This window comes from Rhinatrema bivittatum, chromosome 2, assembly GCF_901001135.1.
Source record: "Rhinatrema bivittatum chromosome 2, aRhiBiv1.1, whole genome shotgun sequence".
In the NCBI taxonomy this organism is placed as follows: domain Eukaryota; kingdom Metazoa; phylum Chordata; class Amphibia; order Gymnophiona; family Rhinatrematidae; genus Rhinatrema; species Rhinatrema bivittatum.
In genome coordinates, this window is record NC_042616.1 from 31,312,988 (window position 1) to 31,328,776 (window position 15,789).

The 15,789-nt window shown below is 47.1% G+C and overlaps 2 protein-coding genes across 3 annotated transcripts in view; one reads left to right on the top strand and one right to left on the bottom strand.

Annotated features, from left to right (window-relative positions):
• LOC115083759 (oocyte zinc finger protein XlCOF6-like) overlaps positions 1-7,385 on the bottom strand; it is a 61,815-nt gene extending 54,430 nt beyond the window's left edge. For both annotated transcript variants that reach the window (XM_029587763.1, XM_029587764.1), the window contains exons 1-2: positions 6,817-7,385; positions 2,968-3,094 (exon numbers count right to left, since the gene is read on the bottom strand). In XM_029587763.1, the coding sequence (XP_029443623.1) occupies positions 2,968-3,094; positions 6,817-6,840 (151 nt within the window). In that variant the 5' untranslated portion in view covers positions 6,841-7,385. The remainder of the gene's footprint in view (positions 1-2,967; positions 3,095-6,816) is intronic.
• Positions 7,386-7,853: 468 nt separating this feature from the next.
• LOC115083756 (oocyte zinc finger protein XlCOF6-like) overlaps positions 7,854-15,789 on the top strand; it is a 29,845-nt gene continuing 21,909 nt past the window's right edge. The window contains exons 1-2 of the mRNA XM_029587758.1: positions 7,854-7,989; positions 10,632-10,758. Coding sequence (XP_029443618.1) covers positions 7,963-7,989; positions 10,632-10,758 — 154 coding nt within the window. The 5' untranslated portion in view covers positions 7,854-7,962. The remainder of the gene's footprint in view (positions 7,990-10,631; positions 10,759-15,789) is intronic.

Consider the following 15,789-nt stretch of genomic DNA (forward strand, 5'->3'; position numbering starts at 1 on the left):
TGTTTAATCATCCCCTTATAGGTCACTACCAGATTAGTGAATACATCTATAAATTTAAAGGACTCTAATTCCAACTCCCATAGCAACCTAAACTTAACTAGGAACTCAACAAATTAAGATGAAGGTAGCAATCGAGCAGCAAGAAAGGGGCTTTCTAGTCTTTTGCATTGAGTGTCACCTGGTGCAAAGAGATTCTGCTCTCAGAGAATGAGTCCGATCTCTGGAGGCTAGAGTGGCAGACCTGGAGGAGATGAGGCACACAGGTACATTGATGAGACCTTCATTGACATAGTAACCAAGTCCCAAATCCAGTCTGGCAGCCCCGGTGCTGCCTTGGATCAGAAAGCTCTCCCAGTTGGACAGCATCACCCTGGTGTAGCAGGAAGTGATTCTGTAGCAAAGACCTGCCCTCCAGCTGATGTGTTGTGCTCTCGCACTAAGGACGAGTCTCCCAGGGCTACTGCCCAGGAGGGAAGGGTTAGGTTGGCTGTCATTGTTGCTGATTCGATTATTAAAAATGTAGATAGCTGGGTGGCTGATGGACATGAGGACCACCTGGTTACTTGCCTGCCTTGTACAAAGATGGGGGACCTCACGCGTCACCTAAATAAGATTATTGACAGGGCTGGGGAGGAGTTGGCTGTCGTGGTTCATATGGGTACCAACGACATAGGAAAATGTGGGAAAGAGGTTCTGGAAGCCAAATTTAGGAATTTAGGTAGAAAGCTGAATCCAGAACCTCCAGGGTGGCATTCTCTGAAATGCTCCCTGTTCCACATGCAAGTTCCCAGAGGCAGGCAGAGCTCCGGTGTCTCAATATGTGGATGAGATAATGGTGCAGGGAAGAGGGATTCAGTTTTGTAAGCAACTGAACAATGTTTTGGGGAAGGGGAGACTTTTCCGAAAGGATGGGCTCCACCTTAACCAGAGTGGAACCAGACTGCTGGCGCTAACTTTTAAAATGGAGATAGAGCAGCTTTTAAACTAGAACAAGGGGGAAAGCCAACAGTCACTCAGTAGTGTATGGTTTGGAGGAATGTATCTTTGAAGGATACTAATGAAACAGGAGAGTTAGGGCATCCCAACAGAGAGGTTCTAATAAAAGCAAACGTAGTCCATGTGCCTATAAGTAAAGAATCCAAATTATCCCTATCAACTGAAAAGCAGGTTGTTAATACAAACAAAAAACCCACTTTAAAATGGCTGTATGCCAATGCCAGAAGTCTAAGAAGTAAGATGGGAGAATCAGAGTGTACAGCAGTGAATAGACATAATTGACATCTCAGAGACCTGGTGAAAGGATAACAAATGGGACAATGCCTGCGGCCCATCGCGATGATGTCAGAGACAGGGGCCTATATAATTCCGGCCCTGACAATCTGCAGACGCCTCAGCAACAGGTCGAACTCCTTTGGAGCTGCTAGTTGCCATGTTCCTGACTCCTCTTCTTGTATTGTCTTCTGGCTTCTGACCTCAATAGGTGTTCTGGGGTCTTCACTTGTCTTCTGCCTGCCCCGATCTCAGAACGTCTGCTTGACCTCTGCCTGCCTGCTGCCTTTTTCTGCATTTTTCTGCTTGACCTCTGTCTGTCTGCTGCCTGCCTCGATCTCTGGAATGTCCCTGGATGTAGTCAGGCCTGCCTGACTACATCCAGGGACAGGCCTGCCTGACTACATCCTTGTCTCTCGCCGTGGGATTTTTCATCACCGGAGACCCCGCCTAAGTCTTGCCGACCCCATCACCCAAGGGTTCAACCTGCGGGGGAACGAGTTCTGGTATTGGTGAAGGTCCAGTTGGGCCTCCGCACCGACCAGTTTGCTTGCCAATGATGAGGACTTGTTGGAGTTGAATCTACAGGTAGCGTCAATCTTGTCTCGACCTAGGGTCCACCAATTCAACAGTTTTTATGTTTCCAGCAGCAGAAATATTTTATTACCCAGCAGGAAATCATGAAAATGCTCAGGTTACAGGACAAGTTGATAAAGGAGGAGCCCCATCATATTAAGTAGGGGAAAATGGTGGAGAGATTCAGGAAGGCCTCCAATGAATGTGTGCAGCCATCTACCTGAACAGCAACCCCATTAGTCCTTTACATTGGAAGATCTATAAGCAAAGCCTTCTTCTGCTCCAAATGGTCAGCATCTAAATAACAAACTTTTCTATTGCATTGAGCATTATATGCAAATTAATCACTGTGTTATATAATCTGCAATAAACAGTTGTACTTTGTTGTCACTGATTCTTTTTAACATATTGGGGGAACCATCACTATCCATAAATATCCTTTGGGATGGGATCTGGAACTAGGAGTCTTCACTCAGAACTACCTTAGAAATGTTTTTTCTATTTATATATCCCTCCCAGCTTGCTTTAGTTCAGTCACTGCAGCCACAATCCTCAGCCAACAGCAATGAACTGAGGGCTCCTTCCTGACCCCTACAATCAGAGTCCCTAAATCAAGCTACTAACAATGACTCCCTCTCCCCTCCCCCATCCCTGGGGGAGGGGAGAGGGGAGATGAACCCTGCCTCTTTCTCCTTTTCCTTCTCTCTTCATGCATCTCTTTCAGCCTCAAGATAACCCCTCTCTGCCACATTCTCTCCCTCTCACCTCCTTTTCTCTCCCCACTCCATCTCCCAATCCCTTTCTCACTCACTGCCTCTTCACATCCAAAGTCTAAGATCATAATAAGTAGCATTTGTGGGAGAAACATCTGAAACAGACCCATCACATCATAGCCACACTGTGCCTAGAAACTCTGAAGGAGGAGGTTTCCACCAGAAACACCCAAAGGAAGAAGAGAATCAGAATGGAAGAAACAGATGATGCTTTGTGAAAGACCCACGGGATGTTTGTGTGCAAGAGACTGGGAACACTGCAGCTAAGTTTCCAGTTCCTCCCACACTGAAGGCCTTTAAAACATTTCAGTGCACAACTTCTCATAAAGGAACAAAAATTAATCTTTACCCAGTGATTTCAGAATTTCATAATTTTCTTCCATCGTCTTCTTGTAAAGCTCCTTCTGCCATTCTTCCAACATCTCCCACTCGTCCTCAGAAAAATAGACAGCGACATCCTCAAATGATACAGGGACCTAGAACAGGAAGAGGGACTCACTCAGCACCGCTGCCTCAGACATATCAGCACAAACTCCTGACACATTGCTTCCAAAGTTTGCAAATAGTAAAAATAATATTCTATGTCCACATTTGGGGAGAACCTTGGGCATCATCTGGAATGTTAAATCATTGGAACAACCCTTTATATAAAATGACAATTTCCTGTAAGTCTGAAACCATTTAGTTCACAGAGTCTGCCTGGGTGCTCCTGTCTACACTGCTATAGCTGAGGTTATAACCCTGCTGCTAGCTGTGCAAGCTTAACTACCTTTAGGGTATCGCTTCTTCTCCAGGTCAGCTTTGATGTCTTCTCTCTTTACTCCTCTAACATTTTGGGTAGATCTGTACAGAAGCTCACACCCTTAAACCAAAATGTAATTTCCGAATGCTCTTGTTCTGGAGGAGCATTTTGATTTCCCGAAGGAGAGGTCCTCGATGTGCTGTTTGATGTTTCTGAGGAACTAAGTGCAGGAGGGTTAGGAAGGATGTGAAATGGAGAGAGTAACCTTCCTTTATTATTGTCAGGACCTATTGATCGGACGTGATGTGGTTCCAGGCTGGGAGGAATCTGGACAACCTGCCCCCTACTAGAGAGGTCTACTTCGGTGGCAATGGTATTTCTAAAAACCCGGCTGGGTCTTGGAGGGTTGAGGGTCAGCTTGTTGACGGGGCTGATGAGGGGCTCTGGGACGTTGGCGTGGTGCTTGGTGTTGATAAGGCTGTTGCCTGGAAGGCTGATAGGTTGGAGGCCTGTAGAATGAGTATGGTTTGCAGGATCTGAAGTTGGTTCTTCTGTAAGTAGAAGAAGAAGAATATTGATGCCTTGATGTGGAAGGTTGATGCGGGGATGTGAGTGAAAGAACTGTTTTTTGTTCTTTGAATTTTGTTATCGTGTCGGTAAATTGATCCCCAAACAAGTTATCAGGGCAGCATGGAAGGTTTGCTAACTTATCATGTACGTTGTCTCTGATGGCATTGGATCTCAACCATGCAAGGTGTTGTGCTGCTATGGCATTTGCTGAGGATTTGGAGGAAATCTCAAACCCCTTGTAAACCGATCTAAGGAGGTGTTATAGACTTTCTTCTAGATTGCGATATTCTGTAGGCAAACTGGCCTCCGGGGATCCCTGTTGCAAATATGGCTTCAGAGCCTGTAAATTTTCAAACAGATATTGTGCCATGTAAAATTGATGATTTTGTATAGATACATTTAGCATACGAGATTGAAATGACTTCTTTGCGAAGTCATTGAGAGATCTATTATCACGAGCTGGTGGTGTGTTTGAGTGAAGTCACAACGTCCTTGCCTTCTGCATCATGGACTCGACCACTATGGAATTTTGTAGCAGTTGAACTGTCGAATAGAAGGGGGGAGTCCTACATGCGGTATTTCAGGTCTATTTTCTATGATGTTAGTGGAGTATACAGCGGGGTACCCATGCCTTCTCTATCAGTGCAGTCATAATGTCTCTGTATCGCTCCATGGTGAGACCACACCTTGAATACTGTGTACAATTCTGGTCACCGCATCTCAAAAAAGATATAGTTGCGATGGAGAAGGTACAGAGAAGGGCATCCAAAATGATAAAGGGGATGGAACATCTACTCTATGAGGAAAGGCTGTAGAGGTTAAGGCTATTCAGCTTGGAGAAGAGACGGCTGAGGGGGGTATGATAGAGGTCTTTAAAATCATGAGAGGTCTTGAACGGGTAGATGTGAATCAATTATTTACACTTCTGGATAATAGAAGTACCAGGGGGCATTCCATGAAGTTAGCAAGTAGCACATTTAAGAGTAATCGGAGAAAATACTTTTTCACTCAATGCACAATAAAGCTCTAGAATTTGTTGCCAGAGGATATGGTTAGTGCAGTTAGTGTAGCTGGGTTCCAAAAAGGTTTGGATAAGTTCTTGGAGGAGAAGTCCATTAACTGCTATTAATCAAGTTTACTTAGGGGATAGCCACTGCTATTCATTGCATCAGTAGCATGGGATCTTCTTAGTGTTTGGGTAATTACCAGGTTCTTGTGGCCTGGTTTGGCCTCTGTTGGAAACAGGATGCTGGGCTTGATGGACCCTTGGTCTGACCCAGCATGACAATTTCTTATGTTCTTACGGTATATCTAGGGTGACGTCAGCTCTGAAACCTGACTCTGTCTCCATCAGCTATCAGGGGAGCATATAACCCATTGGTCCTGAGTCCATCTGACTACATGCTAGGAAAGTTTCTCCTTTTTTTTTTAAATTCTTTCCTGAGCTCAGTGCTTACCAGCTGAGTACAGAGACAGTCTCTGGCTGCAGGGGAGAGGGCATCTACCATCACCTGTGCGTTCGGCCTCCTGCACCCACTGCCTTTCAGCTGAACTCATAGCTAAGTCCACGCAGGGAAACCCAGTTACCAGACCAAGGCACACCTCTGAGGGACCATGGAAATTGTGTTAGGAATTCTCAACTGGGGGAGGGACCTTTAGGTATCACCGCAGGAGAGTGGGGCTTTCTTTTCATTAATTTAGAATTTCAAATTTCTCCTTCCAAAAAGCTCACAAACAATTCCCATAGGGAGATGCATATCCACCCTCATACTGGAGACAGAGAATACTGGCAGGCTGGGATCACTGCTGGGTTATTTATACTGTGGTGACAGCTTGCTCCATCTTCATCTTCTGGCAGGGGAACATAAACCCACTGGTCCTGAGTCAATCTGTCTACATGCTAGGAAAATGCAAATTTATCTTATGCATATTCATTGTGGATATCCTAAAAATGTGACTGGCTGTGGGGACCCCAGGATAAGTTTGGGAAGCCCTGGACTACTGCAATGTGCTGTACATGGGTCTCCCCAGCAAATTCATTGAGAGTCCTTCAAATGGTACAGAATGAGGCTAGGATGCATCCCCACATAACACCTGTGTTTTATTCACTCCATCGACTTCCCATCCAATGAAGAATTACATTCAAACTTGCTACACTTCTCCATAAGCTTTTGAATAATGTTTCTGCACCTTGGATTAATTCAGTGTTACATATTTACAGTCCAGAACACTCCTTGATATAGGCCCAGCAAGGCTTACTAGACGTACCTTCCCCCCCTGAGTGGTCCACTTTGTATAAAATCGTATAAAAGTTTTAGTTTATTTTGCACCCCCCTGTTTAATTGTAAACCAGCATGATGTGATTGTATCATGAATGCCGGTATATAAAAACCCTAAATAAATAAATAAAAATCATGATTGAGCCTTTTCCGCTGCAGGCCCACTATATTGTAATACCCTATCCGGGCAGATATGGTCTGGAACCTCAACCAAGACATTTGAAAAGCGCTTAGAACTGGACCCTTAGGGATAAAATTAGTCGCCAGTAATTCAGAATTCAGGACTTCTTGTGGCATCCTCAGGCAGCATTACACCATGCAGGTGAAGCTCTTTGTTAGTGTGGGTTAATCTTGTGTTTACATGCTTTATTATTGTGTATGTTTGCCTTGCACCCCACGGCAAATGCTACTGAATGTGTGCAGACTATAAATTCTTAAAAACAAATATTTAACGATCTGAGGCATAGAAAGAAAAGTCAAATCACACAAGAGACCCTAAACCCTGCTAGAACTTTTCCTCGCTGAGCATAAACGTATCCAAAGCTCCCTAAAAAAGTTGTCTCTGCCCAGAAGTGTCTCTGCCTGCTCCCCCCTCTGCCAGCCCTACCTGTGCAGGCTCTGCCTCGGCCATGCTCTCTCCTGCTCTCCTGGGGAGGAGGAGGCTGCAGGCTCTCTCCCTTCTCTCGCTTTCTTCAGGCTCTGCTTCTCTCTCAAGGGCTGAGGCTTGCAGAGAAGCTGCAAGAAATGTTCCGGGTTAGGAGGGAGGAGTGGGGATGGGAAGGGGAGAGGAGGAGGGATCTGGGCAGAGAAACAAGACTGGAAGCCCTGCGGTCTCAGAGCTCTGTCTCAGGCGCCATCTTCCGAATGGAAAAGAAAGCTGCTGCGGCTCCGGTTACAGTCACAGCTGCCATCCAGCTCCATCCATGCCAGGTCTGAGTTTGTCTCTCAGCAGGAAGGAAGCAGATCCAGAGGAATGCTCTCCCCTCTCATTTGTCCTGTATGCATTTCTGGGCTGTACCATAAACCCTATGGAGCAGAAACGGTTATGTGTGTTTTGTACAGAGCTGGGGACACCTCGCAGTGCTACAGAAATAATAAACGGTAATAATAGTTCGAGAGCTTCGGCCTCCGCTTCTCTCTCACTGGCTGACGCTGACAGGCACTGCTGGGAGTAGACTGATGACATCACGAGGAGGTGTGGCTTTACGTGGAGCATCGGCGGATGGCTTCTCAGGGGGCGGAGCTCTACGCAGAGCACAGGCTGACGGCTTCACAAGGGGGGCGGAGCTCTACACAGAGCACAGGCTGACGGCTTCACAAGGGGGGCGGAGTTCTACACAGAGCACAGGCTGACGACTTCACAAGGGGCGGAGCTCTACACAGAGCAGAGACTGATGACTTCACAAGGGGCGGAGCTCTACGCAGAGCACCGGCTGACGGCTTCACAAGGGGCGGAGCTCTACTCAGAGCACCGGCTGACGGCTTCACAAGGGGGGCGGAGCTCTACACAGGCACAGGCTGACGGCTTCACAAGGGGCGGAGCTCTACACAGAGCACCGGCTGACGGCTCCACAAGGGGGGCGGAGCTCTACACAGAGCACCGGCTGACGGCTTCACAAGGGGGGCGGAGCTCTACACAGAGCACGGGCTGATGACGTCACATGGGGGGCGGAGCTCTACACAGAGCACAGGCTGACGACTTCACAAGGGGGCGGAGCTTCACGCTGAACTCAACGTGGAAGGAGGCGAGAGAATGGCTGAGGCCGAGGCGGCTGCACAGGTAGAGGCGGAAGGTCTCAGTCCAGGAATGAGAGAGTTGATTTCACAAGGAAGATTTACAAGAGGGGATCGGGCATTTTTTTTAATGCAGCTTTGCCTGCATTTATGCTCAGGGTTCTTGCAGGGTTTCGGGGCTCTTGTCTGGTTTGACTTTTCTTTCTGTGCCTCAGAGCGTTAAATATTTATATGTTTTTAAGAATTTATAGCCAAGACACATTCAGTAGCATTTGCAGCGGGGTGCAAGGCAAACCCACGCAATAATAAAACATGAAAATAAGATTAACCCACATTAAGAAAGAGCTTCACCTGCATGATGTTATGCTGCCTGAGTGCTGGCTTCTACTTTTATCCCTAAGGGTCATTCTCTAATGCCTGCTTAAACAGGAACGTTTAAAACGCATTTTAAATGACTTTGTCGAGTTTATGGACCATATCTACCAGGTAGAATATTACAGTCTAGTGGACCTACAATGGAAAAGGCTCGATCGTGACTATACGAGGTGGGCCAGTCGGGGGAGGATATTTCTAGTAAACCTTTCTGGAACCATATCAAGGAGTGTATACTGTAGTGTAAATATGTAATATTGAATTAATCCAAGGTACAGAAGCATTATATATGAAAGCTTATAGGTGAGCACAGCAAGTTTGAATTTAATTCTTTATTGGAAATGGAGCAAAAAAAAGCACAGATGTGTTGCGGTCATGCATCCTAGCCCCAGTTAGTATTGACAATTTGTAAACCCAATTCTTCCCTAAGTGCTTTCAATCGTGCTCTTGTACGTGATTTAAGGGGACAGGAAGACTTCATTTTAGGAATGATTTGAACAATCTTATCTTTAGTTATTTCACCAAAGTGATTCCATTTCATACTGTGCATCTTAACAGGCCGATACAGTAAAGCGCGGCCGCGGTTACCCTGTTTCTAACCCGTTTTGTACGCACAATTTGGATGCGTATGTCTAACCCGCGATTCAGTATCCGGTTTACACGTCCTTACCGCTTCTTGAAATCGACGCATATCCCTTTCCGCCCGTGGCATGTATATGATATGTAAACGATCGGATTAGCTATTCCCTCCCATACGGTAACGTGCGCCCCGATTATCGCCTTTTTAACCTGCTGTTTTGCCGCGTTTTTAACCTGCTAATTTACCGCCTACCCTTACCCTGGTGTTAGTGTGGTGAACTTAGCCGCCCAGTCCCAAACCAACTCAATCCACAGAAAAAAATGCTTCTCGCACAAGGGGGAAAAATTATTACAAAAAATAAAGCAAGGCGCAGGGCGAAAATCATTTCTGTATTACGCTCGGGCATTGGGGAATGCCAGCTTGACAAGCGTCAGGCAAGCCCCAGCAGAGAGAGACGAAATTTCACGAGCAAACTTTCCCCCAGCCCCCGCTAATCTGTCTTGGCCGCGGCCACGCAAGCCCCCAGCAGCAGCAGTAGAAGGGCGTCCATGGGTGCTGGTCTCCCGTGCGGGCGCGCTGACAGCTCCGGAGCAGCCCCAGTCCTCTCTCCCCTCCTCCCGAGGCGCGCAACGCAGCTCCCCTTCCTCCCGGGGGCGGCCGGAGTGGCTTCAGCAGCCCGGGGCGGATCGGGCACTCCCTATGCGAGGCAGCTTCCAGCAGCCCCCGCCGGCGAAGGTGCATGAACGCACGCCTGTACGTCCAATTTGGGCACTCAAGGCAGCGAAGGTGCATGAGCGCACGCCATGACCTAAGCGCCCAGCTGGACGTCCGAGGTCACAGTGTGCGCTCATGCACACTGTGACCTCGGACGTGACCTCGGACGTGACCTTTTTTATTTTATTACTTCTCCTCTGGAGCAGCAGTAATCTCCGCATGCGGTCCCAGCCTGCCTCCCGCCCCTTTGGAGAGGCCCTGCACTTGTGCGTGTATCGGGGTTTACGCACGCGGCCGGGCCCGTTATAAAATGTGCGCGAGGCACAAAAGGCCCGGCTGCATGCATAAACCCCGGTATTTGCCACGCGGGCCTTTGAAAATGTACTTGTAAATGTGCATTTATTTTATTGGAAGAAAGAAGAAAAAGGAATATGTCAGAAACATTCAGATATTTAGCAGATTTCAATAAAGTACAGGAAAGAGCAATTTGAAATGCTTCTCTACTTACCAGCAGAGGTGGCAACCAAAACTGCACCACAGTGTAAGCCTGCACGGGTCAGGTATGGAGGGCTGAGAGCAGAATCTAGAGGCGGCTATGAGAAATAAGATTAAGGGGTCCTTAGATTTTGGTTTAAGGGTGTGAGCTTCTGTACAGATGTACCCAAAATGTTAGAGGAGTAGAGGGACAACATCAAAGCTGACCTGGAGAAGATGCGATATCCTGCAGATGGTCAAGCTTGCACAGCTAGCAGCAGGGTTATAACCTCAGCTGGAGCAGTGTAGACAGGAGCGCCCAGGCAGACTCTGTGAACTAATTGGCTTCAGACTTAACAGGAAGTTGTCTTTTTATATAAAGGATTGTTCCTTGCATTTAACATTCCAGATGATGCCCAAGGTTCTCCCCAAATGTGAACATAGAAAATCCTTTTTACTGTCTGCAAACTTTAGAGGAAGTGTGTCAGGAGTTTGTGCTGCTGTGCCTGAGGCCGTGGGTGCTGAGCAGGTCCCTCTTCCTGTTCCAGGTCCCTGTAACATTTGAGGACGTCGCTGTCTATTTCTCTGAGGATGAGTGGGAGATGTTGGAAGAATGGCAGAAGGAGCTTTACAAGGAGACCATGCAGGAGAATTATGAAGCTCTGAAATCGCTGGGTAAAGATTAAATTTTGTTCCTTTATGAGACGTTGTGCACTGAAATGTTTTGAAGGCCTTCAGTGTGGGAGGAACTGGAAACTTAGCTGCAGTGTTCCCAGTCTCTTACACACAAACATCCCGTGTGTCTTTCACAAAGCATCGTCTCCGATATGTTATAAAGAATCGGTAACAACTTTGTACAAGTAATTATTCAGTATTATATAAATACCCAGTGATTAATTTGCACATAATGCACAATACAGTCAAACAGTCTGTGACTTATTCAGGTGCCGTCCATCTGGATTAGGCACCATCGGGGTTAGGAGAAGACATTGCCTATAGATCTTCCAAGGTGGTGTCAAGTTGGTCATGGATTGATGGGGGTCACTGTTAGGATAAATGGCTGCGCACATTCTCAGGAGGTCTTCCTGAATCACTCTACCATCCTCCTCTGCTTCATATTGTGGGACTTCTCCTGAATAAGCTTGTCCTGCAGCCTGAGCGTTTTCATGATTTCCTGCTGGGTGATGAAAGATTTCTGTTGCAGGAAACAAGAGAAACTTGATGAAAAGAACACATACGGCCTGTCTAGCCAGCTGAGCCACACAGCTGCTTAAGCTCTACAAACCCCACCACTCCCTCAGTGGTCCTCTGTGTTTGTCCCACGCTTTTATGAATTCAGATAACCGTCCTTGTGTCCGCCTCTCCCACTGGGAAGCCGTTCTCTGCTTTCACCATCTTTTCTGTAAAGAAATATTTCCTTAGATTACCCCTGAGTCTACTCCCCTTCACCCTCATTCTGTGACCTCTTGTTTCAGATCCTCCTTTCCATTGATATCTCGGAGGCATTTAAATGTCTTTTTACCATATTTCCCCTACGACATCGTTCCTGTAGGGCAGCAAACAGATTGCACACCCTGGAGGCAATGTTCATGCTTGCCTGTGGCAAGTTGGGCTGTTGTGCCTCATTTTCTCCATCCAGCTCGGCCAGTTCCACCCACTCGGTGACCTCATAAGAGGGAGACGAGATAAGTCCTGGGTCATAGTTCCTCCAGAACTGTCCCCCGACCTTGCATGGGTGCATTTGAGCAATAGAGTTTTCTCACGGAGGTGCTTATAATACAAGAATCCTGGGATTAACCCCACCCCCCCGACGCAGACTGACTCAAAACATGGCACCGTGTCAGGGTCATCACCAGAGCTGGATGCCTGCAGCTAAGTTTCTTACATTATTTATTGGCACCACTGTTTGACTTTAAATTGTTATGCAATGAAAAAAAATGTACAAAAAGTAATTGAAAAGAGCCATCTAAGCAGAATTGTCCACGGATTCTTTAAATGAATTAATCCCCGGAGTTGAAAAAGGTCCACCAAACTTTGAAAAAAAAAAAAAAAAGACGTAAGTAAAGTTTTTGAAAAGATTGGTGGGATTTTTTTTGATATTTGTGCTTTTGAATGTCCCATTCATTATCACATTGGGTTTTTCCCTCTGTACGGTAATTGATTCCGTGACCAGCGGTCTGGCATGATTCACTGCTAGCCACGCTTGGCAAGATCGTCCCCATGAAAGAGAGAGCTCTTGTTCTTCGCACCTTGCTTTAACGAACATAACTCAGGAAACAAATGCGTCCGTTCCGAAGAGCGGAACGACGGCGGCCGTAATCGCAGTCCGATCAGGATCCCTTCTCCCTGTTCACTAGGGATTTCTGAATATCGTGATGCGGTTATCACCACAAAAAAAAACAAACTTCTTTATCTCTAGGATTAGAGGGGGTAGAGGGCGGTCCCAATGAGGTGGGGGGGGGGAATTATTAATTCTGAAAGTAAACAAAATCCACAGTACGAAAATAAAACTTTGTCAACCAGTTTTCTTACATCATATAAACCTTGCTCACTCGTGAAACGGAACAGTGGTCCAAAGCCGGTAAGTACAGAACCCCCCACGTGAACATCACCTGTCCCCTCAACCTGGCGATGCACGGAAGCAGCAGGACAGGCCCTCCTTATAACTAAAAACTGGCAATGAATGCTTTTGCAGAGCCAGCAGGCAAAGACCCCAAAAAGGGATCCTGGATTTTACTCAAGGGTCAGATTGCAGCCATTTGAGCAAAATGCAGCAAGACCCTCAACAAAACAATCGTATGACCCTTATCTATAACGTTCCCTGTTGCCCAGAAACCCAATACACCAAAAGAACCCGTTTCAGGGAAAATTTCTCTTAATTATGATGGGGCAGCTCCCATCTCGGGGCTTCCCAAACTCTCCCAGTCAAACGGTGAATAAACATGGCTTCTGGGGCAGCACAGTTTACACAATCAGCAGATTGAATGAAGCCCCTTCTTATCAACTCGCAAGGGAGCAGAGCCCCAATCTGTGAAGGAAACGCAACTGCAGTTCCCGAAGACTCACTTTGGTTGTACTTTTCATAGATCAAAGATTGGGCTTCTGCTGAGTCAACTTCCTCCCGTTTTTGGGAAGAGAAGCCTGTATGCATAGCGAACAATTTAATCAGGGCTGGGCCCTGCGTTGTCTTCAGTATCTCACCAAGAAATGCCCATGTTTGACCACAGAGGAGGAAATGAACATTCGTAAACCCCACGAGTTCTCTACGAATCACTAATGAATGTGTATGATATGTATTTTTGTTAAACATATTTTATTGAGGGTTGTCAAAAAGACAGTTACACAAGTTAAACAAATACCAACAGTACAATCCTCAAGTCTTTTCCCATTGACGTTAAGTTCCCACCAATACTTCGAAACCATATAAGGCACTAACTGAAAAAGATGAAAGAAGGAAGCAATGGATAGCCATACAATTTTTCTTGTGTTCGCCCTCCACCCCCCACCCTCACCCTCCCACCCAGAGAGTCTCAAGATAATGTAAAATAAAATGCTACTAAAGAAATCAACACCATGGATGAAATTACCACATTTTACTGAAACTGTCCTTTGCTTTAGAAATAAAGCGTAACCATAGGGTAGCAGTCCAACCCGCATCCGCAATCCACCCAGATCGGTCCTGAGGAATTAAGTTTTAAATAAGGGTGATATTTCTTGTATACACTTTGGTAGAGATTTGTAAAACAGACCCCAAATATATGATATGTATTTTTATCAATAAAATCTATGAAATTCCATTTTGAAATCCTCCTTATGATTTGTGGAATAGAGAAATACCCCGGAGGACCCTGAGGATGATACTTCACTTTCAATGCATAGCCAGCATGGCTCTCTGCTTCAACGGCAGGGGGGAATGAAGAAAGCTGGATCTATATTCAGGCAACAATCAACAAGGACTGAATTACATAGTCTGGATAAACAGATAAGCATGGGTGTAGCTTGCTTATTGCAGTGGTTAATACCCTGACTAATTAAGCTATTTCACTTAGATGCAGTTCCAACACTGCTCTCTACATTAATGGCGGGGGTGGAAGGGAAATAGAATAAAAAAGGTTACTAAGAGCCTAGAGAAACATAAGTATGTGAGAGAAAAAAAAAAGTGCGAAAGCTTGCTGGGCAGACTGGATGGGCCGTTTGGTCTTCTTCTGCCGTCATTTCTATGTTTCTATGAATTGGTGACACCGAGGCAGACCAAGGACATAGACTTTCTGGTAGCACACCACACCCCTGGAATTGACTTTACCAGCAACGAGGCTCGGAGAACATGGAGTCATTCTTCCTGAGGAGGGTGAAGGACATAGCTTAAATTTAATGGCGCCCAGACTGCTCTTTCCTGCCCTAAGCCCTGTAATCACTCTGATCCATATTCAGTCCCCTAGGACCCCCAAATGAGGTTACAAAACCTTCAGCTGGAGGTCACAAATGTCTCAAAAGCCCCAGCACCCATTCACAGGCCCCTGCGGCAGCACTACCCTTGCACGAGTTTCTGTGGTAACAGGAAGCCTGTGCGAGGGAGGGATCAGGGCCGCTGCAGGGCCTGTGAGCTTGCGTTAACTCCTAACCCCCCCCCCCCCTCCCAAGCTGACTGCTGCTGCTCGCCGGTCACCATCAGGCTTGGGACAAACCATGAGAGGAGGGGAGGGCAGAACGTGTCTGGGCCTTTGCTTCTCTCTCTCCACACCCGCCACTGATCCCCCCCCCTAACCAAGAGAATATGTTGCCCCTGTCATCAGCCTGCCTCCTTCCCAGCAGTTGTGATCCACCTTTTGGCCTGGGACCCAAAGGAAAATGCTGCCACTGACCTTAGCCAGGGCAGTGTTTGGAGGAGGGGGCAGTCTGAAGGGGAGGGATCGAAGGCAGGAAGGGTTGGAGGGTTGGATCAGGGGGAGAGGGATTGGTTGTGGAGAGTGAGAGAGGGGGGAATGGCTGAAGATTAACTGTGGGATAATAGAGGAGGAGCTGGGGAGTGAGAGGAGATCACCTGGGGGGTCTGAGTGTTAACAGAAGGGATGGGGATGAGAGGGAGAGGATGACAGAGGATGGATCAGTTGAGTGGTTATAAGAAGGGCTTGGGGGTGAGAGAGGATCAGCTGGGTGGATGCAGAAAGGTCTGGAGGGAAGGATAAGAGAGAGATTGTACAGTGTAAGAAGGCATCAGCTGGAAGGGCGGAGGTGGAAAGAGGAGATTCTCGGTAGGGATGGAGATGGAGAAAAAGGATCGATTGGAGGTTGAGAGAGGAGAATCAGCCGAATTGCAGGAAGGGTGAGAGTGGACTGATTGTAGGAGGGGGGGACTGCACGCCTGCTACTTTGCTCTGGCCGTCCTCTAGGGTCGGGTGAATTTTCAAGTCCTAACATGGGGTCCCGGCGGCTAAAGGTTTGGGAAGCCCTGCCCTAGCTTATGGAAGGGGGGGGGGGCTTAATTTGTGGGGGAAGGGGGTGGAATGCAGTTCCCTCACTTCTTTTCAGGCTTAAGAGGCAGAGCAGAGCGGATGTTCCTCCCCAGCCCCTCCCGTCCGGGCAGCCTGCATGGAAGAGGAGGAGAGGGGCTGAGCCTGAAGCACACAGAGAAGAGAACAGCCGCTCTGCTCTCCAATCCAGCCCCCTCCCCTTTCCTTTTCCATTGCAGGGAATAGAGGGGGAAGG